This window comes from Talpa europaea (genome assembly GCF_964194135.1).
Source record: "Talpa europaea genome assembly, chromosome: 15".
NCBI lineage: Eukaryota > Metazoa > Chordata > Mammalia > Eulipotyphla > Talpidae > Talpa > Talpa europaea.
In genome coordinates, this window is record NC_140083.1 from 4,587,685 (window position 1) to 4,615,504 (window position 27,820).

At 61.6% G+C, this 27,820-nt stretch overlaps 2 protein-coding genes across 2 annotated transcripts in view; one reads left to right on the plus strand and one right to left on the minus strand.

The window, feature by feature from the left end:
- The window catches only part of ENTHD1 (ENTH domain containing 1), a gene marked incomplete at both ends in the record, with an annotated part of 104,660 nt that extends 104,463 nt beyond the window's left edge, over window positions 1-197 (plus strand). The window contains 2 exons of the mRNA XM_084254893.1: window positions 41-68; window positions 158-197. Coding sequence (XP_084111019.1) covers window positions 41-68; window positions 158-197 — 68 coding nt within the window. The remainder of the gene's footprint in view (window positions 1-40; window positions 69-157) is intronic.
- A 1,564-nt stretch (window positions 198-1,761) lies between these two features.
- The window catches only part of CACNA1I (calcium voltage-gated channel subunit alpha1 I), a gene marked incomplete at both ends in the record, with an annotated part of 79,521 nt that continues 53,462 nt past the window's right edge, over window positions 1,762-27,820 (minus strand). Inside the window, 27 exons of the mRNA XM_084254894.1 lie at window positions 1,762-2,394; window positions 3,187-3,386; window positions 4,406-4,571; window positions 5,970-6,092; window positions 6,463-6,609; window positions 6,862-7,200; window positions 7,564-7,685; window positions 8,272-8,350; window positions 11,434-11,504; window positions 12,309-12,442; window positions 13,011-13,120; window positions 14,357-14,508; window positions 15,026-15,218; window positions 16,397-16,486; window positions 17,215-17,340; window positions 18,058-18,184; window positions 18,557-18,741; window positions 19,167-19,235; window positions 19,519-19,642; window positions 20,316-20,416; window positions 20,720-21,178; window positions 21,701-21,903; window positions 22,472-22,565; window positions 23,026-23,181; window positions 23,774-23,891; window positions 24,158-24,343; window positions 24,948-25,099. Of these exons, the coding sequence (XP_084111020.1) occupies window positions 1,762-2,394; window positions 3,187-3,386; window positions 4,406-4,571; window positions 5,970-6,092; window positions 6,463-6,609; window positions 6,862-7,200; window positions 7,564-7,685; window positions 8,272-8,350; window positions 11,434-11,504; window positions 12,309-12,442; window positions 13,011-13,120; window positions 14,357-14,508; window positions 15,026-15,218; window positions 16,397-16,486; window positions 17,215-17,340; window positions 18,058-18,184; window positions 18,557-18,741; window positions 19,167-19,235; window positions 19,519-19,642; window positions 20,316-20,416; window positions 20,720-21,178; window positions 21,701-21,903; window positions 22,472-22,565; window positions 23,026-23,181; window positions 23,774-23,891; window positions 24,158-24,343; window positions 24,948-25,099 (4,659 nt within the window). The remainder of the gene's footprint in view (window positions 2,395-3,186; window positions 3,387-4,405; window positions 4,572-5,969; window positions 6,093-6,462; window positions 6,610-6,861; window positions 7,201-7,563; window positions 7,686-8,271; window positions 8,351-11,433; window positions 11,505-12,308; window positions 12,443-13,010; window positions 13,121-14,356; window positions 14,509-15,025; window positions 15,219-16,396; window positions 16,487-17,214; window positions 17,341-18,057; window positions 18,185-18,556; window positions 18,742-19,166; window positions 19,236-19,518; window positions 19,643-20,315; window positions 20,417-20,719; window positions 21,179-21,700; window positions 21,904-22,471; window positions 22,566-23,025; window positions 23,182-23,773; window positions 23,892-24,157; window positions 24,344-24,947; window positions 25,100-27,820) is intronic.

The following is a 27,820-nucleotide window of genomic DNA, read 5'->3' on the forward strand; positions in this document are numbered from 1 at the left end:
GGCCAGGCTGACACCCTGAACCCACTGCCTTTGCATCCAGGTGGCGTTTTTACGTCCCAGGCCCTCAGGTGCCCACACCGCCAGGACCCCAGGGATCCGGCGGGCGGCCTCACCTCTCAGGGCCTCACTTCCCTCCCTGCCCTTCTCCCCCTGGCAGCAAGGAGGGGGAGGGTCTGCGGGCTGAGCAGCTCATCTAAGGCTTCCTCCTCCCTCGTGGCAGAGCCCGGGCCTGGGGTCCCTTTGGAGGCCGAGGCAGGAAGACATGCAGGGCCCACCCGAGCAGCCGCCCCCCGCCCACCTGAAGTCTAGTTCTTTAAGGTCAGGGCTTGGGAACCAGGGCAAGGCCCCCCTAGTGGGGCCAAAGCCATCTGAGGAGACCCCCAAGGCCAAGGCCATGAGGCTGAGCACAGTCCCACCCTCTCCCTCCGCGTCTGCACAACGCCCGTCCCCTCTGCCTCTTCCGCTGACTCGCGTCCACTCTCTTGAAAACGCAGCCCGGACCCAAGCAACACGTCTGTGAAATCACAGTTCAACATGCTGGGGTTTTCCCCTAGTAAATACTGAAATAAACGCTTAACTATTCCAATAAAAAATACCCGTCTGCGGTGCTGTGTGGGAAGCACTGCCGTAATGACACCTGATCTGCCGCTTTGGAGAAAGGGGGGGGGAGTGAGGGGCCCAGAGCAAGCAGCTGGGGGTGGGTGTGCGGAGCTGGTCCCAGCCCCAGGCAGGGCCCCCATGCGTCAGAATCCTGTCAGATCCACTTGACCCTGAGCCCCACGGGAGGGGGTAGAGCTGCTGGAGGGAGGGCCGGGCGTACAACCTTCTAGAATGGTCCGAGCTCCGGGCTGATGAAAGTGCCCAGCTGTGCCCGCAGGGCAGCCAGGCCAGCCGAGGCCAGGCCCCCACCCCGCGAGCGTCTCCCGGCAGCTCCGCCCCTCCCCCTTTCCTCTCTTCTGCTGTCTTGGTCCCTGCCCTCAGCCTTCTGGGGGCAAAGCTGCAGACACCCCCCCCCAAAAGGGCCTGCTGGGCAGGGACTCCCATGGGGCTCCCCTGCCCAGCCTTGGGCACCCCCCACCCTCCCTAGGAAAATACGACTACTCACCCGATTTTTCTAAAGAAAGACACCTAACCGGGGGACTAAGAGTGTGGGTGCTCTGGGGCAGCTACAAAAGACTGTTTACAACAACTAGACGGCAGGAACTAGACAGACACCCCGACACGCGGAGGGGCGGGCAGGACCTCAGCAGCGCTTCTTTAAAGGGGGAAGAAACACGCCCTGAATTTCACCTTCCTCCCGGGCCTGTCTCCCGGCCGGCTGCGGGGCCTCCGGGGAGTCCCCAAGACACTCCCGACCGACCGACCGACCGACCGACCGCGGGAGACACCCGAAGCAGGACGGCCGATGCCCCAGCAGCACCGGCCGCCCCAGCTGGGTCTGGCCCGGGACCGAAACATCAGCCCAAGCCCCGCTGGGCCCCGGCCCACACGCCCCAACGTTAGCACTTTCTGGAAGTCATAGGCTCTCGGTAAAAAAAATAAATATCTCTATATGTCTGTCTCTCTCTACACGCGTATGTATATGTGTGCGCGGGAGGGCCCGGGACGGCCGCGTGCGCCCCCGCCGGCCCAGACCCCTCTGCGGCCTGGCGCTGGCCGGCCCCGCTGCCCGGGCGTGGGCCAAGTATTGCTGTCTGCCCCTGGCTCCTGAGGTAAAGAAGGTGAGACGGGGCGGGTGGGCGTCGGCTGGGCCCGGGGCCCTCATCTCTTCCTCTTGCTGGCCGGGTCTCCGGGCTGCAGCTTCCCTGGCGACGGGCCCAGGCCAGCGGCCGACTCTGCCCGGCCCGGCGGGTCCTTGCTGCGGCCGGCGGCCCAGGAGGGGCTCCGGGCCAGGCCACAGGGCCGGGCGGCGGGGGCGCGGGGGCGGCCGGGGCCGGCGGCCAAGCTGCTGGTGCTGCTGAACCTGCGGGGCGGCGTGAGCCCGGGCGGCGGGGGCGGCGGGCCGAAGAGGGAGGTGAGCGAGAGGCTGCTGAGGGTCTCCGAGTGCTCGCTGCCCGCGCCCCCGCCGCCCGCGCCGCCCCGGCCGCCCGCGCCCTCCTCATCCGAGGGGTCCATGGAGTCGTGGTGGGTGCAGCCCGGGCTGGTGGAGCCCCCGCTGCTGTGGCTGCGCTGGTGCGCGCGCCGCCCGCGCCGGCTGAACAGGCCCCGGCCCCGCAGGCTAAGGCTGCGGCAGGCAGTGGGCGAAGGGCCGGCCAGGGGGCCCAGGACGGGCGCGGGCGGCCCCAGGGCGCGCCGGGGGCTGTCGCTCAGGGTCAGGCTGTCCTCCAGCGTGGTCTGCAGGCTGCCGGCCGAGCTGCTGGGGCTGGCCTCCAGCGAGGAGTCGCTGCGCGCGTCCTGTGGGGCAGCGCGAGGGGACCGGGGTCGCCGGTGTGCCCAGCCCTGCCCATCCCGGGACCCGCAGGTGCACGGCTGCCTGGTCCTCGGGATGCCCAGCTCCCGCCCTGTGCCGGGCGCCCCCACACCCATCCAGGCCACCCCACCACCACCCGTCCCGGCTTCTGAGGGCCTCTCAGGGTGGCCCCTGCAGCGGCCTCTGACGGGGCTCCTGTCCCGGCCACATCCTGGTCCCGGGGGAGCCAGCATGGTCCCCCTCAAGCCCAAGTCAGATCCTACCCCCCCACCCCGCACAAAGACTCCAGGGCTCACTGGGAATAAAGTCCACCCCACCCCTGAGAGCACACTTCCCGGCCCCGCCCTCCCCGCACCCCCACTCCTAGGTACACATGTGCTTCACCCATCACTGCCTTCCCGGCCCTCCTGACCTGAACTCTCGGCACCTCTGCTCCCCGTCTGTGGGGTGTTCTGGGTGCCCAAGGGTGACCCTGGCCCACTCCATAGAGGTGGCTCTGCAGGCTGAGAGTTCCCACCTGCCCCTCCCCTCCCATTCCTAATCATGCCCCTACTCACACCCACCCAGAGCACCCAAGGCGCCTTCCTCAGCCCCCTCATCACCCCAGAGTCGTCCAGTACCCTGTCTGCGTCCCCTCAAACTACAGCCCACTGGCCCTCCTCAGGGCCCTGGCTAGGCCACCCCCATACTCTGCTGTCCCCAGATGCTCCACCTTGGACCTCAAGGCCCCACTCAGACGTCCCCTGCGGGCAGACCTTGAGAGCGAGGGGCCGTACCTGCCGGAGGAGGGTGCAGTTGACGCTCGGCGACCGCAGCGACGCCCAGGAGCCCTGCAGGGCGATCTTGGGGAGGGTCCCAGTGCTGGCACCCTTCTCCTGCCCCTTCTGGCTGGCAGACACGGCGGGGTGGAAGAACTCCGCAGGCACAGGCAGGAGTGGGCTGGAGGCGTCCGGGGAGAAGGGGCTCTGGGGTGCAGCTGGGAGGGAGGAGAGGGCACTGGGGAGTGGCCCCCGGTGGGCCGCAGGGAGGGGCCGACGGACAGACTGACATCGCTCCAAGGCCGGCCTCCTCTCTGAGCCGTGGAGTCCCCGTTAGGAGCAAGAGCGTGCTAGTGCGAGCTGCACTGGGTGGGCAGCTCGAGAGTCCGGGGGGGGGGGGGGGGTCCTACCCTACGCCATCTTGATTTTTAAGGAAAATGCAACTAAATGGCTACCTGAAAGGGGTGGAGTTTCAGTCAGTCAGATGGGCTTTTGGGCCCTGTGCCTTTTTGATTCAGGAAGTCTGGGGTCTTAGGACCTCAGCCATCATGTCCAGTCAAGGGGCGGTCAGCTTTGGGGAGGGCTCTCCCTAAAGAAAAAGTCACCCCACCCCCAGCACCAACGCAAGGCCTCCCAGAGTAATATCTGAGGTGGGTTCAGGGTCTCAGGGGCTCTCTCTTCTGCTGAGCTCAGCTTTCTGCCAGTGATGCGTAACCACATTCCCACCACACTCACTCACCAAGAGGACTGGGGGGGAAGGCGAGCAGGAGTGGACAGGCCTCTGCCCTCATGCCCACACACAAGCAAGCCCAAAGTGCTTAGGACACTAAGGGCAGGGCCGAAGGATAAGCATCAGGGCACTTTACACAAGGGATATTGAAGATGCCAGGCTTTCTGTTGTGCATCCTCACCTTTGGTGAAGATCTTTGCAGTAGACACCTCAAAAATCATCTGACAGCTTTCCTTTTACTTGATAACAAGAGGTGTGTATGTGCCAGCCTGTGTCCCTTTTCACCAAAGCTCCTAGGAAGCTCAGCATGAAGCCTCCCTCGGCCCAGGTTCTAGTGTAATTGTCATCTCATCCCCATCTCTTATTGCCAGCTTTACCCATCTGGTTCTTTCTGGACTCAATAGAGCAGGCTGGGCCAAAATACTAAGGAAAGAAACCTCAGGCAGCTCTCTCCGAGCTGACACCCAAGACAGTGCTGCGGGAGCTGCTGGGGCTCCCGCCCCTCACCTGGGTTGCTCTCGTGTTTCAGCCAGGACCGGACAGGGTTGAAGGCGATCGTCTCCATCTCACACAGCAAGTTCTCCGGCCCCGAGGAGGCGGCCACGCTGGGCAAGGGGAAGAGGCATTCGTCCACATCCCCCACATGCACGGGTTCCGGAGGGTCTGGCTCCCCCTGCGTGAAAAGAGAGGTGAGAGGAGCAGGCCAGTGGAGGGGGGACAGAGGTCCAGTCTGCCACAGCTGCCGTCATGCCAGGCTCCACGGCCCTTTTCCCGGGCCACCCTCACTCCCTAGAATGGCTTTCTCGCCTCTGCTACCTGGCCAACAATCACCGTCTTCCAGCACCCAGGTGAAAGGGTCCCACCTCCGGGAAGCCCTCTCTGATGTCCCAGGCAATTTCCCACTCACTCCCCACGTGGCTCTGACACCCCTGAGGGCAATGCAGGGTTTTCCGCATTCTGCAGCCCATGCGCACCATGTCCGGGCTGTGAGGGCATCGGAGGACGGCTGAGCTGTGCAGGGCCTCCTGGAGCATGACTTTGGGCGGGTCCCCTCCCTTTGCTGACCCTCGGTTTTCACCTCCATGAAGAAGGAAAGGAGCCCCTTCTTCCTAGGCCTGGCACCCAGAATCCGTTGGCATCCCCAGGCAGAGGGGCCTCTTTGACTTGAATAAAACCAGAATGTGCCCACCCAAACCCACACACCCCAACATCCTGTCTGGGAGAACAGCACAGGGGGCAGGGAGCTGCGGAAAGGGGCTGAGTAAGGGGGTGGTGGAAGCCGGGAGCTGTCAGCTGTCAAAGAGAGAACAGGGTAGACAGGGAGGGATGGGGAGACCCACCCCTGCAGTGGGAGTCGGGGGCAGTGGTGCCCAACCCCTGCACCCCGGGGACCTCGAGGACAGAGGCTCTCCAAGAGCAGGGCCACTGTGTCCCTACCTGGGGCCAGGCTCCCCTCACATCCCAATGGGGGCAAACGCAGCCTGAGTGGTGCTCGCAGGCCTGGAGGCGGGGCTCCCACTTGAGTCTGCAGGACTCACGGCACCCTGGGCCCCGTGCTCCTCACCACCTCGGGACGCAGGCTGGGGACTGAGTCCCCTGCTCTGCCGTTCCCGTTGTGCGGCGTGGGCGAGCCCCCAGCCCCCGAATGTGAAATGGGCCCACATCATCCCCACGGCCCGGAGCAGGGGCACATGAGTGTATGCAAATGCCCGGCATACAGTAGGCGCTCGCACCTGATGGGACGCCTCCCCGCTCTCGTCAGCCTCCTGGTCCCCTGCGAGGTTCGCCTGCCAGGGACAAACCCCATTTAAATAGCTTTTTAAAAAAAGACCCAAAGCAACAAGGTACAGCCCAGATGGCAGGAGCTTTGCCTGGAGCCCTGGCAGGGCACGAAGCCATGTGATTCCAGGTAGTCACTCCCCCTCTCTGAGCCCCACTGTCCTTATCTGACTAACAGGAGGTGAGGGCCGGGCACACAGCAGGTGCCACTCAAGTGGCACAAGGCAAGAAGCAGTGTTCCGGCTGGGCAGCCGGAGGCCAGGCTTGCCCGGAGCCCTCCAGGGCTACTCACCTTGCTGTCTCTGGGGCCTAGCGGGCCGGCAGGGGGGTCCTCGAGACTCAGGTCGTCACCCAGCAGGATGGAGGAGGACCTGTCCGAGTTCAGGGAGAAGGCCTCCGTCTCGGCCAGCTGTACCTGCAGGGACGGGCCGTGGCCTCATTACTCGGGCAGGAGCGGCACAGGCCTGGGCCCTGGGCTCCTAGGTTCAGGGCCTAGTTGTCCAGAAAGATGCTGGGGTCGGAGCAGTCCAGAGAGGTGCTGAGCATGGACGCGAGCCCAGCCCTGGGCAGGGGGAGATGGCCCCGCGCGGTGGGCAGAGGCGTGCCAGGCTGGGCCGGGCTGGAGGCAGGCGGTCTGTGTGGGCTGTGAACACGGAAGCCTGTCCACGCATCCCCCGATGGGTGCCCCCGGGCGCCGCCCCAGCAGGTCTCTGGGTCTCTGTCTGGAGCCGGCTCGCGCCTTGGCTGGCCCCCTCCCTGGCGCGGCCCCCGCCCACTGTCCTCACCTCTTGCTTGTCGTGTTGACACTTGTCGCAGCCGGCCGGCGAGGAGTAGTGGTGGAAGATGGAGCCGGACAGGTTGTCGATGATGGTCAGCTCCCCCTCCAAGGAGTCCTTGATGATTAAAGAGACGCTGTCCAGCCACAGGTTCTCCTAGGCGGACGGGGACGGGGTGGGGACAGGCGGGATTATCGGCTGGGTCCCGGGAGTGGGGGTGGGGGCGGGCGGGGCTCAGCTGCCCTCCGGGGTCTCTGTGCCCGCGGCCTGGGACGATGCCCTGGTCCCAGGGTCACCCCTTCCAGGCAGCTGAGCAGGGAGGGGTCCGAAAGCACGGGGGTCTCTGCCCGAGGCCTCCGGCCTGGCGCCCACCCTTGGGACCCTGGTGCCCTGTGGGCCCTCACCCACCTGGGCTGGAGAGTAGCAGCGCCGGCACAGGCGGCCCTCGGCGTCACCCCCGCCGCCCGCCCCCCCGGGCCCTAGGCCGGGCACCCCCGGGGAGCCAGCGGGCGGCCGAGGGCCGGGGCCCAGGCCGTGGGCCATCTCCAGCTCGAGCTCGGCGTCCATCTCGGCGTCCTCCTGGGCCTCCTTGTTGCTGTCGTCCAGGTGCTTCATGAGCACGGCCACCACCACGTTGATGAGCACGAACTGGGCGGTGAGAACGAAGCTGACGAAGTACAGCGGCGACACGAACTGCAGGCTGCTCAGGCAGCTGCGCTCGTCGTGGGTGCAGTCCCGCAGCGTGTCCTGTGCGGGGCAGCAGAGCGCCCGGGGGTCTCGAGGGGCAGGCCCTAGCCCTGCGCTGCCCCCAGCCCAGCTGGCCCTCGCTGGACCCCAGGCAGTGCAGCCAACGCAGGGGCAGCCCCTCAGGCCATGGGCAGTCTGTGCCCCGGGATCCGGGCCCGGCCCCAGCACAGCATGCCGGGGCCATAGAGAATCTGCTCTGACCCGGTCTCCACCTCCCTGTGCTGTGGGGCCTGGGACGGTCCCTTTGCATCTCCGCACCCTGCCTCCCCCTCCGCGTGCAACAAGGGCCCTGGGACCCCACTGTCAGCACCGGCACCACTCTGGGAACCAGCTTGATCTCTGGCACCCGGCCGCCACCAGTACCTTCATGATCCCGTTCCAGTTGTCGCCGGTCGAGACCTGGAAGAGCGTGAGGAAGGCCATGCCGAAGTTCTCAAAGGTGGCGTGCCGACTCATGCCCTCACACGGGTTCTCATCATTGCAGACTGCAGGGGAGAGGAGGCTGGCTGCAGGGCCCCTGCAGCTCCAGGGGGCCCAGCCTCACCTCAGGATCCTCACTGCAACCCCAGCGGGGCGGGTGGCCGGTGCCCAGTACGCAGATGGAGGCACTGAGGCTCAGGGAGGTGGCACTCAAGCTGGGCTCAGACAGGTGAGCTTGCCCCCCCCACCCCCCTGAGGGAAGATGGGGTGAGGCGAGGCTGGCTTGGTGTGGGCAGTACGGCCCTCGGCCTCATTTCTTTTGGCTAGGGCGGTCCTGGTTCAGCTCAGGAGCGAGCAGTTGGGGCTAAAGGGAGTGACTCCAGGAGGTCAGGCAGCTGGGGGGGCTGCAAGCTAGGAGTCTACCGCACAGTCCTGAGGAGCCAAGTTAGCATCTCCCAAAAGCTCCTACTCACCCCAGGAGGAGGGTGTGGCCAGCCAGGGATCTCCCATCTACCTCCCCTTGGGCCGTGGGCTGGGGAGCAGCTCCCAACAGGCTCCAATGTAACTGGGTGTGTATTGGGGGAGGGGGTGTCCTCTATTTCTGTTCCCCTCACCCACCCGCAGCTCCAGGCTGTGTGGGGAGTCACTTACCCAGCTTTCCAAAGAGCTCCACGCCCAGGGCCGCGTAGATGAAGAATAGCAACATGAAGAGGAGGCCCAGGTTGCCCACCTGTGGGGAGAGCAGTGGGGCTGGGCCAGGGCTGGGGGGCAGGGCTGAGGCCTGGGGAGGGTGAGGGTGGGGGCCAGCAGGCTCCAGGCCAAGGGCAGCCTGAGGGTCAGGGCAGCGGGCTCTGTGCCCCATCTGCCAGGCCCCAATGGCCACAGCCCGCACAGGACACAAGGTAGTAATAACAGGTGTGCGGAGTCTTTTCTATGAGCCATGAGGCTTCAAACACTTTAGGTTCTTTAGCTCACTTACTCCACACAAAGCTCTGTGGACTTTTACTCCCATCCTTCATACAGACAGAGACAGACAGAATGTAGTAACTTGCTCAGGGCCACATAGCTAACAAGGGGTAGGACTGGGACTCAAACCAAGCTAGCTGGTCCCAGGACCCACGTACTCAATCCCTATTCCATACACCTCTTTGTACTTAGCAAGGTCCCACGGAAGAATGGAGACGGACAGAAGCAAAAATGCCACCTCCTCCATGAAGCCTGTCTGGATTCCTCCAGGCAGCTGGGGATGCAGCTTAACAGTAAGTGTATCACACTGTCCCTGTCCCTGTCACTTGCTGGTCTGGGGAGGATCCATGAGAATAGGGACGTGGCCGGATAAAGTAAAATCTGCCCTGTCAGGCCAGCATGGGGCCTGGCGCGTGAGGAGTGAGTGCAGGGATTATGTAGGCCTGCAGGCCCCAAGCCTCCTGCAAGCTCAGCCACCCCCATCCCATAGCTCCTGTGGGAGGAAAGCGTCCCAGATTCCAAACCCATCTCAAGCACACCCATGCACTGGAGGCTGCCTCTGCGCTGTGGGCAAGACGCAAGCACCTCGTGCCCGGAAACGCAGTCCCTCCCGGAGGCCTCATGAACGGCAGGGAAGACGTCCCCGTTAACTGCTGGAAAATAAGCCACCTTCATGACAGGCTCCTCGTGCTTCTCGGCTCCAGAGGCGGGGTTCCCTTCTGAACCGTGCTACGGTCACATCACTAGAGTCTGACTAAACGATGCTCTGCTCACTGATGAAACAAGCGTTTGCCCAGCACTGCCCGAGCAAGGGGTGAGGGCCAAACAGCCCGCAAGGACAGGGGCCTCGGCCCCAGCACAGCCTCCCCACTGCGGTCCGGCTGGCGGCCTCTCTTCACCAGTGTGGACTTTACCTTCTCTGTCAGTCCCCTCCCTACACCTCGGCATCCTCCAGGGTCGGCCCGCACAGCAAGCCTCCCTGGCCCCTGCCTCCAGCCTCTCCCTCCAATCCATTCCCCTCCCAGTCACCAGGGCAGCCTTCTGAAAGGCAGCCCTGCTTGCAATCTCCATTGTCCAGAAGTTCCCATGTGTCCACTGCCACTGAGCCAAGCCCCGGGCACTGCCAGCTGGAACCTGGGGACCCCTCCCGCTGATCTTACAACCCAACTCCCACCACATGGAAAGCAGACTCCAGTTTGCATATTCTGTTCCCTCTGCAGACAAGACCCTCTGTTTTCACCTCCTCCCGCCTCTTCAAAGTCCATTTCACCTCCTCTGAGACGCCTTCCCTGAAGCTTCCTCCCTCTGTATGGGGAGTGTCTGGAGGGAGGAGGCTGAAATTTCATTTCCTAACACTTCATACACTCCTGAGGAAATGGCCAATATCCACGCAACAGAATGGGCACAAGCTAACAGATTTTCAGGGTAACCCCCCCATGCCACATGGTATTTGGCATGAGATGCCCTTAAGCATTGACGTCACTGTAATTACTATCAGGTATTTCCTGTTTGAGGCCCCTGGGCATCTCCATGTACCCTGTGCCATCTCAAATACCCCAAGGATGCCCAGGGGTCAGACTGTGGGGAACACACCCCATCCCACCCTAGCAGACTCTTATACAGGCACTTCCTGAGACCCAGATCCCATTCAGTGCTTTGCAAGCTTGAACTATTTAAAACTATTTTAAACCTCACAAGTACTATTTTCACCCCCCATTTCACAGGCAAGGAAGCTGAGGCATGAGCAGTTGAATCACAAGTGCAAGGTCTCACAGACAACCAGGCCATGCCCTCTGGCAGGGTGGCTTGAGCCTGGGCTCCAACCCACTTTCTGTCTGCACACCCCACCAGCCCAGCCCAGAGGGCACCCCGTTTTCACGTGACAAATGCCTCTGAGGGGATATAATGGCAGGAAGAATCACATCTCTTTGAATGGACACTCTGCTTTGCTCCAGACCTGATGGGAGCCATATCGATTTCCCTTTGTAACTAGGCTGCTGGGAAGCTCACACCAACTAACATCCTTAGCCCAGGTCCCTGAGAGCATTAGCTTTCCTCACCTTCCCCAGGCTGGTGATCTTTTATCCTCGTTTGTGGCATGCAGTATCTGCATCTTTTAAGATTGATTACATTTCCTTAGGACTAGAGTCACAATGAATAAATAAATGTGCAAGAGGCTCACCTCGGAGCAGAGGTCTCCCTGAAGGAAGGGAGGAGGGAGCCTTAAGTCGTCAGGACAGCAGGGAGGGAAGGATGTGGACTACAGAATTCCCAGGAGGATAAAATGATCCTGGTCCTACCTCCCCTCCTACTGACCATGGGGACAGAACGGGATGGAGCAGGGCCTTCCTAACACCCCAGGGGTTCCCACCAGGTCAGGGTCCCACACTGCCCCACCCAGAATGTCACATCTGAACCTCTCCACCCACATCACCACCTTGTGCCAAGCCATACTTCAAGGTGAAGCTCAAAGCCCCCTTTCCATAAAACCCTTCCTGGTTTTCCCAGGACCCTTCTCTCCCCAGCACCTGTGGGCACCCCCAACCATGTTTTCCTGAGGCATCCATGTCCCCCCCCGCCCCAGGCTGGGGACTCCAGTGGGCAGAATGCAGGCTCTCAGTGCCTGCCAGGGCTGGAAACAGAGTAGGTGTGGCATCCACTTGTCCAAGTCAGAAAAGAAGGGGCAGAGAGGCCCCTCTCCCTCTTTCTACTCTGGATCAAACTTCACATCTGCACAGGACTCTGCCCCAGTTCTGGGCTGGCTTGGGAGGAGGTAAAGGAGGTTGGGTCTGTGTCACCAGGGCCCAGCATGACCCCCACAACAGCGAGGCTCCATCCAGCTCTCACCTGGGGCAGCGCTTGTACCACGGTGTCCAGCAGGGCACGCATGCCTGTGGCCATCTTCAACAGCTTCAGCACTGTGGGCGAGACCCAGGCCACCGCTCAGCCCCTGCCAGCGGGCACGTGTGTGTGTGCCTGTGTGTGCACGTGTGAATGCGAAGGAGAACATGCAAGCTATGGGACAGCTCTGTGAGTGGGGGTGAGCACAAAAACACGTGAACAAGGTGTGGCTGTCAGTGCAAGAGTCCAAGAGGTGGGCACGCTCCACGGGAAGGGAGGAAGACAGTATGTGCGTGAGTACGTGATTCACCACCAGGAGACAAAAATGACCCCTAAGTGAACGCCGTCCCCTCCAGCTAAAGCAGCCTCCGGTGCTAGCACTACACTTCCCCACACGCATGCCCAGCTGGGAGTCTGGAGGCAATGGGAAGGCCAGAGTAGGAGGCTGATGGACAAACACAGAGGTGTTTGAAAGTGAAGGGACAGACTTGGGGCGAGAGAGAGGCTTCTAGAAGGACAAAGGGTATTTCAAGGGGTAAGGATGGTGTGTCCCAGCCAGAACTAGAGTAATACCCTTGAGGAAGCAGGGTTCCTTTCGGTGTCTCCCTGGCTGCACTGGACCACATGGGTCACAGAGTTATGAGGAGGTGGACTACAGCCTGCTGGGGCGCTGCCTGCAGATGAGGGACAAATGTGTGTTTATTTTGGGGGTGTGCTCCTCCTGGCTCCTATTGTCCCTATTCATCAGGAAGCCATGGCGCTCACATACTCTGCCTCTCCCACATGTATCCCTTCCTCCCACACCCCCGAATGCACTTCCCTGGCGATTGTCCAGATTCCCATCCTGCCCCTGTGGGTCCCCGTGCATCCCCGCCCCTCACCCCGGGCGATGCGCAGAACCCGCATGATACGGATGATGGTGGGGTTGATAGGCAGTGCTGCGTTGATCTCGATCTCCTCCAGTGTGATGCCCATGACCGACAGCAGCACAATGGCCAGGTCCAGCTGATTCCACCTGCTCGGCAAGCAGAGGAGGGAAAAAGTGAAAAGTGCAGGCGGCATGCTAGTTTAGAAGCTTCGCTGCTCTCTACTCTCCTGTGTGGCCTGGGGATGTGACCATTCTCCCTACTAGTCCCTCCTAACTCCATTGGGTCTGGCTCCCTCTGCCCCCACAGCCTCCCAATTCGCAAGCAAGAGGCTAACCAGATTAAATCATCTCTGCTCTCCTGCAGGAGAGGAGGAATGGGCTCTGACCTCTACTCTGAAGTTTGAGCCAGCTGCTCCCTCTGTGTGACCCTGGGCCAGGTCATCAAACTCTCTAAGCTTTATTTGTTAAGGACTGGCATTGAGTGCACTCTGCTCTGACTGTGGGGTTTGGAGGACCCATGGGAAATAAGTTGAGGATATCTGATAGAATGCCTGGCACCCAGCAGGTGGGACCACAACCACTTCCTGTTCAGGATTATAGGCAGCACCCAGGGGGCACTGAGCCATCAATCCCCAGACACTTACTGGTTCCCCTCCTCCAACTGCCCCATCCTAAAGCCCGCCCTGTGCTAATCTGACCTAGCCCAGCTACTCACCGGTCCTTGAAGAAGCGCCTCAGACCAAATGCAACCAATTTCAGTACAGCTTCCAGCACAAAGACAGTGGTGAACATGTAGTTGCAGTATTTGAGGGCTGTCTCCAGGGACTGGGTGGGGGGTGGGGGGACAAAGAGAATCACAGCCCCATGAGCCGCTCTCCTCTGCCTTCCTCCAGTCAGAAAGTCTCTGCCTTTTAAGGGCAGAATTTTGTCCATTCACATTTAGTGCAAAGACTTATGTAACTGCTTTTTATTCCTTCTATCTTACATAATATATACTATCTATTTTACATTTTCACATTGCTGTTCCCCCTTCTTTATTTTTGATTTGTTACAGGTGTTCCTCTCTGAAGGCAATGTGGCGTAATGGTTAAGAGTAGGAATTATAAGCCAGGCTACCTAAATTTGCATCCTGGCTTGGCACTTACATCTTACTATGTGATCTAGGGCAAGTCATTTGACCTCTCTGGGACTTATTTCCCAATCTTTAAAATTGGGGATGAGAATAGTACTCACCTCAGAAAGTTGCTGTGAGAATTAAATGAACTGATAGTCCAGCACCAGGCACAGAATAAATACTTGGTAAATATGAGCTATTACAATATTATTCCATTTCTTCACATTAATTAGGAAGTTCTACAATTACTACTTCATTCTGCCAATGCTTGTTTCCTTTATCCTGCATTCATAATATTCCTCTCCTAGTACTGAAAAGAAGATGCCAGTGCTTTACCGAGAGGCTCTGCTCCCTTCTTTTTCATGTATTCCAATAGTTTTTTAGAACATACTTGGCTCTATACACCCCTCATACACACCTGCAACTAGCTGTGAACAGGTTACCTTCTCCACCCCAGTGTTTGTCCCCAATGGTCCTGCCACCTGAAATGCCCCTCCTTATACCCAGGTGGTAGCAGAGGCCACGTGAACAGCCTTGAATGCCAATCCTATTTCTATGCCAATCCTAGTTCTGGCTCCACTGTGTCCTGGTTGAGGAATTTGGGGGCATACTTCACCTCACCAAGCCTCAGCTTCTTCATCTATAAAGCCCTCACCGCATCTTAGGCCCACTGTGAGGATTAGAGAATTAACATCTGCAGGCTGCCTTGTAAAGAGTCACACTGACACACCACAGCCACATTACCCTGTGCCAAATGTCATCTCCCTGCTTGCCAGCAATACATGACCTTTCCCTTTGACTCATCCATCCCACCAGGCTGTGAGCTCCTGGTATAGGATCCCATGTGGGGGGCTGCTCAGATCCCACCCCACACTGTCCCTGGGCTGGGGACTTGCTGGGACCCTGCTGGGACCCCGCTCCCTGTGTGACCCTGGGCCAGGGCTCACCGTGGGCTGATTGTAGTGCTCCAGGGACATGGTGACCACATTGAGGCAGATGATGAAGGTGATGAAGATGTCCAGGTAGTGGCTGGTGCACATGGAGTGGATAAGCAGCCGGGTGGGACAGTAGGTGGCATAGTAGGGTAGCCGCTGGGCCTCTGCAGGGAGGGGGACAGGCACAGAAGGTTGGGGGTGGGGGCAGCCAGACAGAGCACATCAGAGAGATTGCCAGAGGGGAGGGGGAGAGATGTCAGTCCACCCCAGGCCCCGGGGGTCAGTTAGGTCTCCTCTGCCCAGCCAGGGCTCCAGAGGGACAGGAAGTCATGAGGAGGGTGGCAGTGACACCAGGACACCGATTCCCCCATCTACCCCACATGTGCCCATGCCAGGGGCTCCAGGAGTGCTGAGGCAGGAGAGGGGTCTGCCTGTGCCCTCCGCCTGTGCTGGGCTCCCAGGCCCCTTTCAGGTTGTTGGTAGTGTCACCACGCAATGCTGAGCAGACCCCCAAGGGACTGGGGCCACCTGCAGAGATGCCAGGGGCAGGGAAGGGCACAGGGTTTGTCTCCTACATTCCCCTCAGCTCCGAAATCCCAGAGGCCCAGACCCTGGCCCCAGCCCCAGTGCCAAGAGCCCCTGGCCACAGGCAGAAGAGGCCTGGCCAGGCACAGCACTCACTCCGGCGCTTCTTCTCCAGGCGCCGCAGCCGCTTCTCCTCACGCCGCCGCGCCTCCTCAGCCTCCTGGTGCTGCCGGCACTTGTGGAAGTTCTCCACCACCACGCCCACGAACATGTTGAGCACGAAGAAGCTGACGATGAGCAGGAACGAGATGAAGTACAGCAGCATCCAGGGGTTGTGGTTGGGCACTGGCTGCAGGGAGCCAGACGCAGCTGAGGCAGGCTGAGCAGGTACCCAGGGTACCCCAACTCGCTGAACCCCAGTGCAAGGGGCTTCTGACAGAGCCTGCCTCCTCGGCGGCTGCAAGATTTGAAAGAGGCAGCACCCACCCTGCCCGGGCACAGGAAGGGGCTCAGTGGAGCTCATCCCCTTCCCTGCTCCAGCTGTTGCCTCCCGGACACATATCTACCTGCCTCTTCCTCTCCCCTCCCGCCCACCCATCCACCCACCTGTCTACTCATTCATGCATCCACCCCTCCGGCCATCCGCCCCTTCATCCAGTCAGAAAACAGGGAAGCCAGCAGAGCACACAGCCCTGGTGGAATCCGTGTGTTTTGAGTTTTAGGGAGGCGAAAAAGAGGGGTACATAGACAAGGAAAATGCCTCCAAGGTTCTCATTACTCCAAATCCCACTTTTCCCACCTACGGCTCCAGAGTCTTACAGGGGGAGGCCTGTGAGGCCAAGAGCCAAGGTCACTTACAAGCCTGGGCGTGACCCACAGTCATGTCTTTCACTGAGTGGGTGCTGCCCTGACGCAGGCCATCTCCCTGCTCCCTCTTCCAGTGACCCCTTAGACTGGACTCAGCCTACCCTGGGCAGTCACGTGTCTTGCCTAAAGTCTCTGCCTAGCCCCAGCGGGGACCCCTGGTCTCAGGAGATCTTGGGAGCGAGGGCTCAGGTCCCCTGCCTGACCCCTTCTCTACCCACCCCGCCCCAAATCCACCCCCAGCCTGCAGCCCCCAGGAGGCTCCCCCAAGCAAGCCTGCTGGCTCACTACCTTGCTAGCACACCTTCTCTGGCTCCCGCTGCTGCAGATAAAGTCCAGCCCTTCCCCAAGGCACACGGGGTCTCCAGCTGTGCGGCCTGCTTGCTGCCTCCCGCCCTCCTGCTCTCTGCACTGCCAGTCCCCACCTCCCCGCCCACCTGCCTCTCCCCCGCAACCCCAGTCCCACTGCAACTGGCCCAGCATCGCCTCTCCTATGCCTCGTGCTCCACCCACAAGGCTCTGCCCACCCCGGCGGAGTTAGCACGGGTTGCTCCCCATGGAGCACAGGGACCCGCCGAAGCAGGATGATTCCGGCCAGGATGGCGAGGGGTGGGCTGTGGCTGACAGGTGGGCCACGGGCCCAGAGACACCAGCCACGCCCACCTGCTGGTCCACAGCAACAGCGTCCAGCCCGTTGTACATGATGTTGACCCAGCCATCCTTGGAGGCCAGGACGAAGAGGGACATCAGCGCCTGGAAGACACAGGGAGGGGGGGATCCAGGGGTGAGTGTGCAGGGAGCTCAGGCTGCACCAGCCCCCTTCTCGGCTCTCTATCTGTCTCTGCGATGTATGGGAGGGTGGATGGATGTGGGGATGGAGATGAACGGATGTGTAGGTAAATGAGTGGATGGAGCAGTGGTTTTTGGGAGACTAAGAGGCCTCCCCCTAGCAGAGCTGTGGCCTCAACCTACAATTTTTCTGCCCTGTACCCTGCAGGCCCTGCTGCGGGAAAAGGAGCTCTGCCACTCTGGCTGTGTGACTCAGGGCAAGTTCTCAAAGTCCCTGGGCCCCAGCTTCCTTGTCTATGAAGGAGTGATGACACTCACTAGTTGGCGAGGTTTTGAAAAGGGGTTATCCCCAGGAGACGGCCAGGCAAGGCACTCACAGACGCCCTTCAGTGGGGCCGGGGGCTAGCCCTGCCCACAGCGGAACCTGTGCCGTGGTGGGTGCTCGCGCTGGTGGGTAGTGGGCTCACCCGTGAGGTCACGCCCTCCTCCTCCTCACTGTTCAAGAGGGGTAGCCAGGACCCTGGGCCCAGAGGTGGGGCTCTGGGTGGCTATCCTGCCCTACACCAGCCTTTCCCCTCCCATTCAGGACACAGAACCCCCTCTTCCCTTCCAGGTGGGGCACAGGCCCAGAAGCAGGGCTGGGGTGGGGCGAGGGGTGTGAGTCAGGTCAGGGGGAGGCGTGCAGCACTCACCTGGCCCAGGTTGTCAAAGTTGTACTTGTGATGGACCCAGCGGTAGTTGGCGGCCACGCAGTCGGACCGGTTGGTGATGTTGCGGGTGTCCACGCCCAAGCAGTGGTAGAACTTGCCCTTAAAGAGCTGGGGGAAGGGGGCGGCGTGAGCGACCATCCTGCCATGCTCAGGCACAGATCAGAGGGGGCACCTGCCCCTCGGGGACACTATCCCTGTGCACACCCAGACCGAGCTCTGGACCACACCAGCTCCTCAAGTCCCTACAACCTAAGGGGGGCTACTCTCAGCCCATCTCACGGACAAGCAAACTGAGGCCCTGAGGCGTCAAGGGATGTGCCCCAGGCCTGCTGAGGTTTAGGAAATGGCAGGGCCCCAGTACACACCCCGGTCTGAGTCCACAGATCCCAGAGAGCGGATGCCAGTATCCCTCCTGGGGATTTGGGCAGAGACCCCACCCACGGGAGAGCTGCCTGCATACCCCCATAGGGGAGAGAGAGAGACCCGAGCCCTCTCTATGTCAATTGCCTGGAAGGGGCAGAACCACTGTCAACTCAGGGTCCACATGAAGCCCCCACCAGTCAGGCGGCTCCACCTCAGCTCTCTCTGCCGTGCCCAGCCTGTCACTTGAGCTCAGTCACTTGGACCCGTCCGTCTCCCTTCCTGGACTGGGCGCTCGACACCGGCAGCGACCATGGCTGCTCCCGAGGGCCTCCTGAGCCCAGTTCAGGGGCACAAGTCAGGAGAGTCGGCAGGAAAGTGGAGCCTTTCCCTAGGCTGTGTTGGGCATGGTCTGCCCCAACCACGGAGCCCACCCCAGTGCCCGCCTGGCCTGGCACTCCTCACCTGCACTCCCAGAATGCCAAAGATGATGAAGAAGGCACAGCAGATGAGAACAATGTTGCCGATGGGCTTGAGGGAGGAAATGAGCGTCTCCACCACCAGCTTCAGCCCAGGAGCCCGGCTGATGACACTGTGGGCAGAGAGTACAGGGCCATGGTGAGCCACAGCCAGGCCGGGGACAGCCCCCGCTCGGCCCAGACGCCGCAGGGCACAGGCCCCCCAAGCAGGGAATGCAGAGACACTGCCAGACGCCCATACTTCAGCACAACAGGCTGTGAACTCCACCCAGGCCTGAAATCTCGGTGCCTCACCCTACCCCTTCAGGGCCCACCCACCTCAAGCGTGAGCCTCCCAGGGATACACTGTGGCGGGCAGTCCTGGGGCCACCTGCTGCCCTGCCCTTCCAGCACCTCCTCTCCCCAGCGCCTCCAGGACCCCTCCCAGGAGTGGCATGACAGTTAGGCCCACTCGGGATTCCCATCCTTGCAGGAGAGGTCTTCACCGCAAGGGTCGCAAGGTGCGCAGGAGCCGCAGGACCCGGAGGACCCCCAGGATCTTGGCACCCCCTGCCGAGGCCACGGACACCACAATGTCGATGATGGACACGAAGACGAGGAAGCCGTCCAGCACGTTCCAGCTGCTGCGCAGGTACGCCTGCTCCCCGAAGTATAGACCCAGCGAGACCACCTGGGGGCGGGGCAGTGGGCGGGGTCAAGCGGACTCCGAGGGGGCGGGGCCGAGTGGGGAGAGGGGGCAGAGGTATGCTGGTGAGCCGAGGCCCGCAGGGGCCGGTGCCCAACCCGCCTGTGGACTTCTGGAGAACTCAGTTCAAAGTTCTGGCTCTGGGACGTCCCAGACGGAACCCTTCCCTCCAGCAAGGGCCGCCATTACGCTGTAAAGGTTGCCCTGCATTCACCTTTCTAGCCAAGAGCCAGGACACTGCTGGCCCCTTTGCCTTTGGGTCCCTGGAACCCATCCCAGTGGACATCAAGCAGGGAGTGGACCTGGAGGGTCTGCTAATGGGCAGGTGAATGATAAGCTGAGACGGGGCAGGGGCAGGGCAAGGGTTCCCTGAGCTGGGGGCAGAGGCCCCAGGGGACGCCTGCAGCTACCTTCAATGTCATCTCGCCCACGAAGATGGCTGTGAAGATGTAGTTGGACACAGTGAGGAAGATGCGTTCCTGAAAGAGCCGGGAGATACCATGGGCCCAGGTGCTGCCAGAACTGCCCAGCCACCTGGGCAGCCTCCGCCTTCAGCCAAGGGGCATCCAGGAGAGGCTGCCATCTCACAGAACAAGGAGGCACCCTCTGCCCCCAGGCAAGCTCCTGCCTCACCTCCCTCCATGGTGCTTGAGACATGACCCTGCTGAGTCCTCCACGGTCCTGAACACTGTCTCATAGCAGGCTCTGGTGCCCTGCCCGTTGTCCCCGCCCCTTGTCCCCTCAGTGGACACAGTCACTCACAGTGCTGCCAGCCTCGATCTGGGGCCGCTCCAGGGCGATGGTGATGCAATTAAGGAAGATGAAGGCCAGGACGACATAGTCGAAGAGCTTGTGGGCAATGATGGTCTGACATAGAACGCGGAACCTGGGGAGCAGATGGGGTGAAAAGAGGGCCATGTGACTGTGGGTTAGCCATTCACCTTGACCAGGGGGAGGCAGAGGGCTCAGGCACTCCAGGGGACCAGGATCGTCTACAGGAAGCTGACACGTCTCCTGTCATATGGCACACGCAGATGAAAACTGTACACCTGTTCAAGGTACCCACCTGGAGCCATCTTCCCTGACCACACACCCATGGCAGCTCCTGGTACCACAGCATGAAGGGCACCCACCATGCCTTGGCAATCCAGGCAACCCAAACGCTGGCTAAATCCCCAAGCTCAGGCTCCCAGTCTGGGGATACAACTGCTTGATACCCCAACTTCTGCCTCTGGACCTTCTCTCTGCCTGACCAGTCTCCTCCTCCCACAGCCTGCTTCAGCTACTGAAATGCTGATTCTAAAATCTAGGACAAAGGCCTTCTCCTCCAGCAAGGCCTCTGACAGCCCCTCCAGATGACAGCACCCCCGTGACAGGATTTATCCCTGCCCAGCACAGGGATGACCTAGACCAGAAAAAATGCCCAGAGAGGCCCCACAACACACACACACACCTCCCCCTCACACACCTCCCTATGGCCTTGCCTGGCTCAGCACAAAGCTCTAGCTCCCAAATAGGTCAGCCCCTACTCGGACCCCACCCCAAACATGGCTGCCCACCTGTTCTCCGGGGAGAAGAGGTAGACAGACCAGTCCTCGCGGACCTCACACCAGTCAGGTTTGTAGACGTCAATCATCTTGCGCACGCGGAAGCACAGCGTCTGGCAAAAAGGCGCGCGGGTTGCGGGTAGGTCAGCGCTGCCCCGAGCTGCCCATCTCCATCCATCGGGCACACTGGGGACACTGGATGGCCTCGGGCTGTCCCAGCGAGACCAAACCCCTGCCCTGCCGAGGGGAGATTTCCCCCAGGGGCGGGCACAGGTCAGTGTGGGCAGCTCCGACCCGCTCAGCTACCTGAGGCCTCCGCCCCGCCCGCCAGGTGCTGCTAGGCCCGGCCCGGCCCGCCCGCCCGGGAGCTTCTGCCCAGGCCCTGGCCCTGGCGCGAGACCCCAGACCCCACTCACATAGTCGATGTCCTCCTCGTCCTCCCCACGCCCGCGCCGGTCGTCCATCTTGGTGAACACGTCCTTGGCGATGCTGGGCATGCGGCCGTTGCAGTCCTCGTGCCCGGGGCCCGAGCCCGCCGCCCTCCAGGCCGCCCGGGCGTGGCCGCCCGCCGCGGGCCCCGGCTCGGTCAGGTCCGCCGCGTCTCTGGTGTCCAGCGACAGCGTGCGGCGGTGGCGGTGCCGGCGCGCCGGGTGGGGCGCGCGGTGCGCGTGCGGGGCGTGCGGGGGTGCGGCCCGCGGCAGCCCCTCGTCCCGGGCGCCCTCGCCCGCCCGGGCCGCGCCACGCTCGGCGGAGAGCAGGGACTCGTGCTCGGCGGACGGCGGCTTGTGCTTGAGGCTGCTCCAGCTGGAGCGGCGGCTGGCCCAGGCCCCGCTGCTGCGGCCCCAAGGCCCGTAGTAGGAGCTCCGGGAGCTGGACTGGGAGGAAGCCCGGCCGTCAGCGCGCCACACCCCCAAGGCCGGGCGGAGGGCGGGCTGCGGTCCTGGGGGCACCGCCGGCGGCTGACCAGACGGGCCAGGCCCCGGGGTCGCTCCCAGGGCATGTCCACAGTGTGGCTACATGCCCTCCTGCCACCGCACTGCCCTCCAGGAAGGTGCAGCCCTTCGGGTTTCTTCAAATCGTGCAGGTGAGGAAACCGCCTCAGAGGGGGCTGTTCCACAGACCCAAACTTGGTTCTGCCAGAACCCGAAGCTCAGCCCTTTACTCTGCACGTTGCTGCTAAGACCAAACCCAGCTCCACACCAGACCCAGGCACTAGTCAGTCACTCACTCCTTGCCAGGTGCCCCTCTGGCACTGGGCACCCAGGGACATGCAGACATGGCCCCCGGCTGGCTCTGGCGTTGAGCCTGAGCACCTCTCTGAGGGTGGACACTCCTCCCCAGGGTCCCTCTGCACACCCCAGCAGGGAGCACCCATCCAAAGCACCCCACAGACTCACCAGTGAGCGCTGGTCGTAGCTCACCCTCCCCAGGGACATGACGCTGCTCTTGCGGGAGCCCAGGGCCACCAACACAGGGTCTGGCTGCAGTGAAAGGCGGGGAGCAGGTGCTGCAGCCCCAGCGGGGCCCAGATGTCCACCAAGTGGGAGACTGGGATCCAGGTGCCCATTGGGGGTCATGGGCATTGGGCAGAGCTTGGGATCTGCAGGGGTGAGGTAGAGACAGGCGGGGACAGGCAGGCAGACAGAACAAGAGCAAAGGGAGTCGTGAGAAAAAAACACACACAGAGTCTTCTGGGGAGGCCTTTGCTAGAGGTCTTCCAGCTGGGACCTGTGCCCCCTGCACCTCACCTGCAGGCTCTCAGCTTTAGTTGTGGACAGTGGAGCCCTTGCTTCACCCTGCAGGGGACCCTCTCTCCATGTCCAGCCCAGCTACCAAGACACACATGACACATGCCGGCTTGGAAGGCTTGTTCTGAGCTGCCCAGTGGGGCCAACAGGGGGCCAGAACTCAGATGTCCTGAAGCCCAAGGCTCTTCCTGACAGACCTCGCAATGTGGAGGGATGAGGGTGGGTGCAGCTACCCTGAGGCAAGAATCTAGGACCATGTCACTGACTTCCTGGGGTTTAGGGATGATGAATGTAAGCTACAAACCAGAGAATGAGCAGTCCCAGAGCCTGAGCTTGAGGGAAGCCAGAGGCCATGCCCTTCACCTATATGATCTCTGGGCAGGCCCAGTGCCCTGAGGGGACATGTGGAGGCCCGTTTACCTCCGCCGCCGTCCAGGCCCTCCTGGAGCTTGTCAAACTCTTCCATGTTGGATGAGCTCTGGTCCTCGTCCGAGTAGGAGCGATTGGCGTCGCCCTGGGAGACCATCCCTCATGTTGGAACGAAGGTCAGCTCAGTCTTTCCCTCCCTCCTGATATTTTCAATGGATGTTTTCACCCCCATTTTACGGATGGGGAAACTGAGTCTCAGTAAAGGGAAGTAAGAAGCCAACGAGGCCCAAAGCCACAAACCATATCGGCCTGCCTACAAGCACCCCCGAGTCTCAGAGAACAGGGAGGCAGGGCCCAGATTCCAGATGTTGGGGCCCTAGAATCTGAGCTGGAGAGGTCTTGTCCTACACCTGTGGGAGACAGGCGGGGTCCCAGGTGCAGCCTCCGTCTGCTGACCACTTCTCCTTTGGGACCTGCTGACCACTTCACCCCGCCTTGGGGACCTGCTGCCTACTAGACGTCTGAACTGCAGCCCTCCCCCATCCAGGCCCCGGTCCATCGCGTGTCGTCCCCAAGGGGTGTTCCTCTGCCGGGGCTTCAGTCACCTCCGCCTGGAAGCCCTCCACCAGGATGGCCACCAGCAGGTTGAAGAGCACATAGTTGCCAAAGGTCATGAGGGCAACAAAGTAGAGGGAGGCCCACGGGGAGGTGGAGGCCATGCCGTTGTAGAGGACGACGTTCCAGTCCTCCTGGGTGAGGATCTGTGAGGGCAGGGGAGGGGCACACTCAGTCCCGGGGCCCCTGCAAATCCCAGCCCCGGTGGCCTAGCTGTAGACCCGCTGCAGGCGTCCCTGCCTGCAGCCCCTCTCGCTGCTTGGGCAGACCAGGAAGCCCTGAACATTGGGGTTTGGGCTGGAGGCTCACAAGCACTGCCCCAGCTTGCCCAACCCCCTCCCAAGGCAGTACCACACTCCAGCCCTGACACCCTCCCCACTGGCCGGCTGCTCCATCCTGGCTGCCCCCAGCACCCCATCCTCAGCGCAGAGCCTGTTCCAGCCCCCCACCCTGGACTTAGCCCACCCCTCCTTCTACCCCACCCCCCACAATGTGCAACAACCCCCCACATGTACCCATTCAGCCACGCCCAGGTGACATGTGACAAGCAGTCCCGGAGAAGAATGCTAAGTGCCAGAGTCTGCGTGCAGGAGTGGAGGGCAGGGGTGGGTGCCTGCTTGCAAGCACCAGAGGCCAGGGCTCTGGGGCTTCCCAGACAGGCACCCTGAAAAGTGATGCTGGGTGGTAGGCCTGGAAGAATCCCCCCTCCCCCCACACATGGGTGCACCTGCGGCTCACCTGGAAGACGGTGACGATGGCCCACAGCAGGGAGTCAAAGTTCTTCCTGTCGGGGACCGTGTCTCCCGTGTCTGTGCGGAGGCTAAATTTGCAGCCGAAGATGTGCATCCCGAGGATGCTGGGGGAGGATCGGCAGGCTCAAGGCACCCGCTCAGGCCCCGCGCTCTCACCACCCACCTCATGTCATTCTCAGAACAATCCAGTAAGACATGGGGGGAGGGTGTGAGCCACACTGTTCCATTTTACAGGAGTGACCACTGAGGTTCAGCACCACAGGGTACGTGGCGATGGCGCTGGGATTCACACCCCAGTCCAGGGTGTTCCCTGAGCTCCACATGCCCCCAGCTCCTGCCCCCAGCATGGCCCAGGGCCGGCAGGGCTCACCTGAAGATGAAGATGAAGAGCATGAGCAGCATGCAGAAGGTGGCCACGTTGTCCATGGTCTTCATGAGCACCACCAGCTGGCGCCGCAGCGCGGGCATGAAGCGCACCAGTTTCAGCACCCGCAGTAGCCGGAAGGTCCGCAGCACCGACAAGCCACCGTCCGCCTGCCCCACGATCTCCCAGATGCTGCGTAGAGCGGGCAGGCGGGTGGGAGGGGAGAGGCAGGAGGGGCCGGCGGGAGGCCGGGAGGAGAGGAGGGCAGAGGAAATGGGAGAGGTGGGGGAGCAGAGAGACGGGAAGCATCCATCCATCCATCCATCCTCAGACCACTGCTGCCCCGTGGCCTTACTCGGGGGTTCTTGCCCTGGAGTCCCCGCTGAAGTCTATGGCTAGAACTCAGGAGACCTATAAATATCACTGGCCTTTGAGATTTACCATGCTCTGGCTTATGAGTGTAAATAAAGCCCAGAGAACGAGCAGTTCCCGTGACCCTGTGCCCAGTCGACATCACTGATGTTGTCCTGCCACGTGAGGGCTGAGGCAGACACGGGAGTGTTACTTCTGCTCCACATCTTCGGTGGAAGCCATGGGCCCGCCACCAGACCTTGCTATTTCATGCACTGATCCAGAAGCACATATGTTGCGAAGCCACAAAGTTTAAAGGCTCTGACAACTGCGCTTCAGTGAGGCCAGTTTTCTTTGCCTCTGCGCTTTATCTACTGGCGGGATTCGGTACGTGGATGCCCCTCCCCCCTTCTGGGCCCGGGCGGGCTGCAGGCTGGGGCGGCACCTGATGATGACGATGATGCTGTCGAAGATGTTGTAGGGGTTGCGCAGGTAGTCGACGAGCCCAAAGGCCGCCAGCTTCAGGAGCATCTCCAGTGCGAACATGCTGGTGAAGACCACGTTGCAGATCTCCAGGATATTGGTCAGCTCCTCGGGCTGTGGGATGGGGACAAAGGGGGCGCCGGTCAGACCAGAGGGTAACTTGGGTCCCTTCTGGACACCCACTGACTCTACGATCCCCCTGGGAGGGCAGTGTCCTCGCTGGAGCGCCACGTGCACCCACCCAGATATGATAACCATTGAGGACCTTGCAACTCTGCTGCCCCAGGGGCCTGAGAGGCCATGTGGCTCACCTTCCTTTATAAATGGGTGGGTGATACCCACTTTACAGACGAGGAGACTGAAGCTCAGAGGCCAGCCTGACGTCACATGGAAGGCAGGTGGCGGCTGCGGGCAACTCCTTGTTTGCCCGCAACCCTGACCCAGCTAGTGAGCACGCACCCTGTGCCGCACCCTGACCCACGTGCTCTGCCAGCACCAGGTCACTCAGCCCCTCACAAGAGCTAGTCTGCAGATGAGAAGGCAGGTTGGAGCTGCAGGGCTGGTAAGGGGCAGAGCCAGGAATCGAACCCAGGCAGCCGGGCTCTCAGGCTCCCTCCTTAACCAGCCCCTGTGCAGACCCACCAGCCCACCGCTCTCTTCCCTCCTGAGAGCGGCCATCTCAGGTCGGTGGGTAGCTATGGGCAGGGAGGACAGAGACCACGCGCCTGCCATGAGCCCTGATGGCTGGTACCCAACCACTCGACCTCCCCAGCCAGTGGTGCTCACTTCACTCCCACTTGGAGGAAACCCAGGCCCAGGGTAAAGCACTGAAGTCCAGCTGGTCAGAGGGAGACGAGTCCACTGCCGCACAGACATCATCTGCCCCCAGAGTGCTTTACCTCCTGCTTTAGCAGCAGGCAGCACCCCCGCAGATGGGGTCACCGGACCAACCCCGTGTGTGAAACGCCATGGCTGGTCCCCCATGCACCCCACCCGGCCGCAGTTCCCTCATCTATAAGACAAGGGGTGGAAGGAGATACCTGAAACCTCACTGCTAAGAGCCATATAAGGCCCAGGACCTTGCTCCTCTCCATGGCCCCCCAAGACTGGTCAAATGTCTGCTTCCTGCTCACCATGGAGCCAAGTGTTCCCACCTGAACCACGGAGAAGGGAGGAGGCCCCTGTTCGCATGTCCTTTCTACAGGTGAGGAAACTGTGGCTGGGAGGGGTAACTGACTGCCACCAGCCAGGATGCGGCAGAGCCAGGCACTGAGCAGACTCGGCTCCAAACTGCTCTCCCGTCACACACACCGAAGCCCCATCAGCTACCTCCCCGTCAGCCACTGCGCATGAGTGCCACGGATCTGAGTGGCCACCAGATCTGAGCAGCCACAGATCTGAGTGGCCACCAGAGCGGCTGGTGCCACAAGCGCCTGGCTGAAAGCAGCAAGAAGGTCTCTCCCCACCCTGTCCCCAAGGGGCATCGCTCAAGAAGAGAGTGAACAGATGGGTTGGTGAAAACTAAAATCCCAGGAAAGCTGAGGGTAGTTGGGGGAACAGTGTGTGGAGTCAGGAGCAGCTTGCTGGAAGAAATGGCATCTCAGCAGAGACCCTACAGCTGGGTGGGGGAATGGACAACAGGGCGAAGAGGGGCCAGCCAGTGGGCGGGGCAACAGTTCCCCCCAGCCTGTCCTGGATTCCATTTGTGTCCAAAGGAGATGAGAGAGAAAAAAAAACGCGACTGCCTGCTTCCCGCCTGGTGCCTGAGAAATCTAATAAAACCGCCAGCTCCTCTCCAGCCCAGATAAAAGGAAAAGGAGGCCCCATTTCCATCTGTAATTACATTTGACTCACAAAATGGTCCCCAAAGGGGCGTGGGACCCTGAGTGGCCTCCCATGGTGGGGAGGGCTGGGGCTGGGCATCCCCGGCTGAGCAGGGCCCGGATGCTACTCCACACCTCTCATTTCCCGAGCTGCCAAAACCATGTCCACAGAGATGAAACTGGATGGTGACAGTCCGTCGTGGCTGCCACGGCTGCCCGGGCCACACGCTGCACTCACGCGGCCCCCACGAGCCAGGCAGGCGGCCGGAGCTCTGGAAAGGTCACCCGCTCGCTCCCCCGATTCCCTCAAAACAGCTGTTTCTCTGCCGCGCACACCTGGTCACCTCCCCGCTGTGACCATCCGTCACTCCTGACAGCACTGTTCTGGGCGAGAGGAGCGAGAGCGGCAGCGACGGGCAGAGGATCAGAGACACAGAGACAGGGACCACAGGGGAGGCAGGTGGAGATGGACGGGCAGCGACAGAGGGAGATGGACACAGAGGCTGAAAGAGATGGACGGACAGAGAGATATGGGACAGGGAGACGCAAAGCCTGGACACGGAGGCGCTGCAGAGAGAGAGACAGGTGACAAGAGCACGAAGGGCCAGATCACGACACTGCGGGTGTCAGACAGCTGAGGAGTGAGAGTGCAGACAGACAGACAGACAGAGGTGCAGAGAAGCAACTGGAGACAGCGAGGACTCATCCAGGGGGAGGGGAGGTGCCCAAAGGCAGGGGAAACCATGTTAAGATAGAAGTGGGGGGACAGAGGGCAGGTGAGAAGGGATGGGGGGACAGAGGTAGAGGAGGGGGGGGCCAGGCAGGGCCTGCTGGTTTCTGCCCCATGCCAGGCTGGGGAGGCAGCCTCTGGCCATTTCCGCCGGGGTGGTAGGTGGCAGCGCAGCTTGGTGACCACCCCCACTTCCAGGGCGGGGTGAGGCCCAGGGCAGCACCGCACAGCTTGGAGAGGTCATGTGCTTGGTCAGAGGAGTGCCCAGGAAGGGAGCAGCGC